This window comes from Benincasa hispida, chromosome 2 (assembly GCF_027475165.1).
Source record: "Benincasa hispida cultivar pf3 chromosome 2, pf3_genome.v1.1, whole genome shotgun sequence".
NCBI classification, from domain to species: domain Eukaryota; kingdom Viridiplantae; phylum Streptophyta; class Magnoliopsida; order Cucurbitales; family Cucurbitaceae; genus Benincasa; species Benincasa hispida.
In genome coordinates, this window is record NC_143479.1 from 16,312,729 (window position 1) to 16,314,463 (window position 1,735).

Consider the following 1,735-nt stretch of genomic DNA (forward strand, 5'->3'; position numbering starts at 1 on the left):
ATTCATTTTGGTTCTTGTGATTTCAAAGTGCTCATTTTCGTTCTTATGATTTAGAGTGTTCATTTTGAGTATTCATTTTGGTCTCTATATTTTCAAAATATTCATTCAGTGTTCATTTTGGTTCATACTAGTCTTCGTAAGAAGTGGCATTTTGATCCTCTTTATTTTCATTTATTTTTTTAATAATCAAAATGATCTTCGAAAAGTACAAATCTCAAAATAAACATTTTGAAAGTAAAGGGATCAAAATGAAAGTTGAAAATATAGAACCAAAAGTAGAAGATCGAATAATATTTAAGACTATACTTAAAAAAATATATATTTAAACCTAAAAATTATGAGTAAAATTAAGGGATTTTTTTTAAAATATAAAAAATATTTAAAAATATTTGTAAAAATTCCAAAAGTATAAAGTAGTTTTGGAACTTTTTGATTTTTTGCTAAATCTTTTTAGAAGTTTCCTAATTTCCCTAAATTTTAAATTCAACAATTAAAAAAAATCTCAACCACAACCAAAAAGAACGAAATTTTATATGTAGCGAAAATGAAGGAAATCCACACTTTCACAATTTTTTTTTAAAAAAATTACAAACCCTAGTACAAACAGTTAATTAAGCATACACAAATTACATTATTCCAAAAAACAAAATTGAGAAATATATTGTTTTAAAAAAAATCTCAATTAGAAGGCCCACCTTATGAACTCTTTGGCGAGACAACCGAGTTTAGAGCGCCGTCGGTTGTAAGGATTTGACGACGAAGGCGAAGAAGAATTCGAAGACGATAATGAGTAAGAAATACAAGACAAAGACGACGATGACGACTCGTCGTTTGATTTTCTACAACCCCCATTCTCACGATCGACATGTCGTCTCGGTGAGGACGATCCAAACGCACCGTTTTTCTTAGCCACACGCCTCAATTTTCTCCTCTGTTTATTCCAAAACCAAATCTTAACGGGCGGTTGCTTGGGGACTATGTGAGGAGTTTTGGAGCGGTCTACGGCGGAGGATGACGGCGGCGGGAGGTCAGCCGGCGGGAGACTATCGGAGCCGGAGGGTTGGTGTTTTGGCAGGCCGGGCTGGGCTTCCCAATTGAAAGGGATTTGACCGGGCAGGCGACAGGCTGGGAGACGGGCAGAGTGGCCAACTGAGGAGTTTCTAGAAAGGATTTTGTGGACAAATAATTCATTTGCTTGAAGCAATGAAAAGGGTTTTTCAGAGAGATGAAGAGTGTGATCTTTTGCCATGGCTTTGTTGTTTGTGAATTTTGAAATGAAAGTAAAATTTGAGGGTAAATAAGGGGAGAGAATTTGGAGTGTATATGGGAAGTGAATAAAGTACTCATTTTAGATATCTGTTAAGATAATTGAGGAAAAGTTTTGTATTTTACTCTTCGAAATTAGAATCCCTTGAATATCTCCCCTTTGATATACCCTCCCAATTTGAAATTTTACAAATTAGTTTTTGTTTCAATGTCTTTGCTATTTTTTAAAAAATAGTTTTATTTTTATTTTATTATGTATTTGTTTTGTTTCTTCATTTATTTATCTTTTTTAATAATTTCTGTTTGTGTATGTTGTTTTTATTTATTTTTATTTAGAAAATGATGTTTTTAATTGAGTATTTCCTAATTATGTAATCATTTGTTTTCTTTTTTCTTTTTTGATTTTTACATTCACCTAATATTATAGTTTTTTAATTAAAAAATTGTTGTTTATTTTTCATGGACAATC

At 31.5% G+C, this 1,735-nt stretch overlaps 1 protein-coding gene across 1 annotated transcript; it reads right to left on the reverse strand.

Moving 5' to 3' along the window:
* Positions 1-628: 628 nt before the first annotated feature.
* LOC150037682 (uncharacterized) lies at positions 629-1,256 on the reverse strand. The gene has a single exon (XM_090311419.1). It carries the CDS (start codon positions 1,247-1,249, stop codon positions 683-685), a length of 567 nt encoding a protein of 188 aa, XP_090167545.1. The 5' UTR covers positions 1,250-1,256; the 3' UTR covers positions 629-682.
* Between the last annotated feature and the right edge of the window lie 479 nt (positions 1,257-1,735).

Excerpts from the sequence above, each read along its gene's own strand:
- LOC150037682 (XM_090311419.1), bottom strand. The coding sequence starts at position 1,249 with ATGGCAAAAGATCACACTCTTCATCTCTCTGAAAAACCCTTTTCATTG.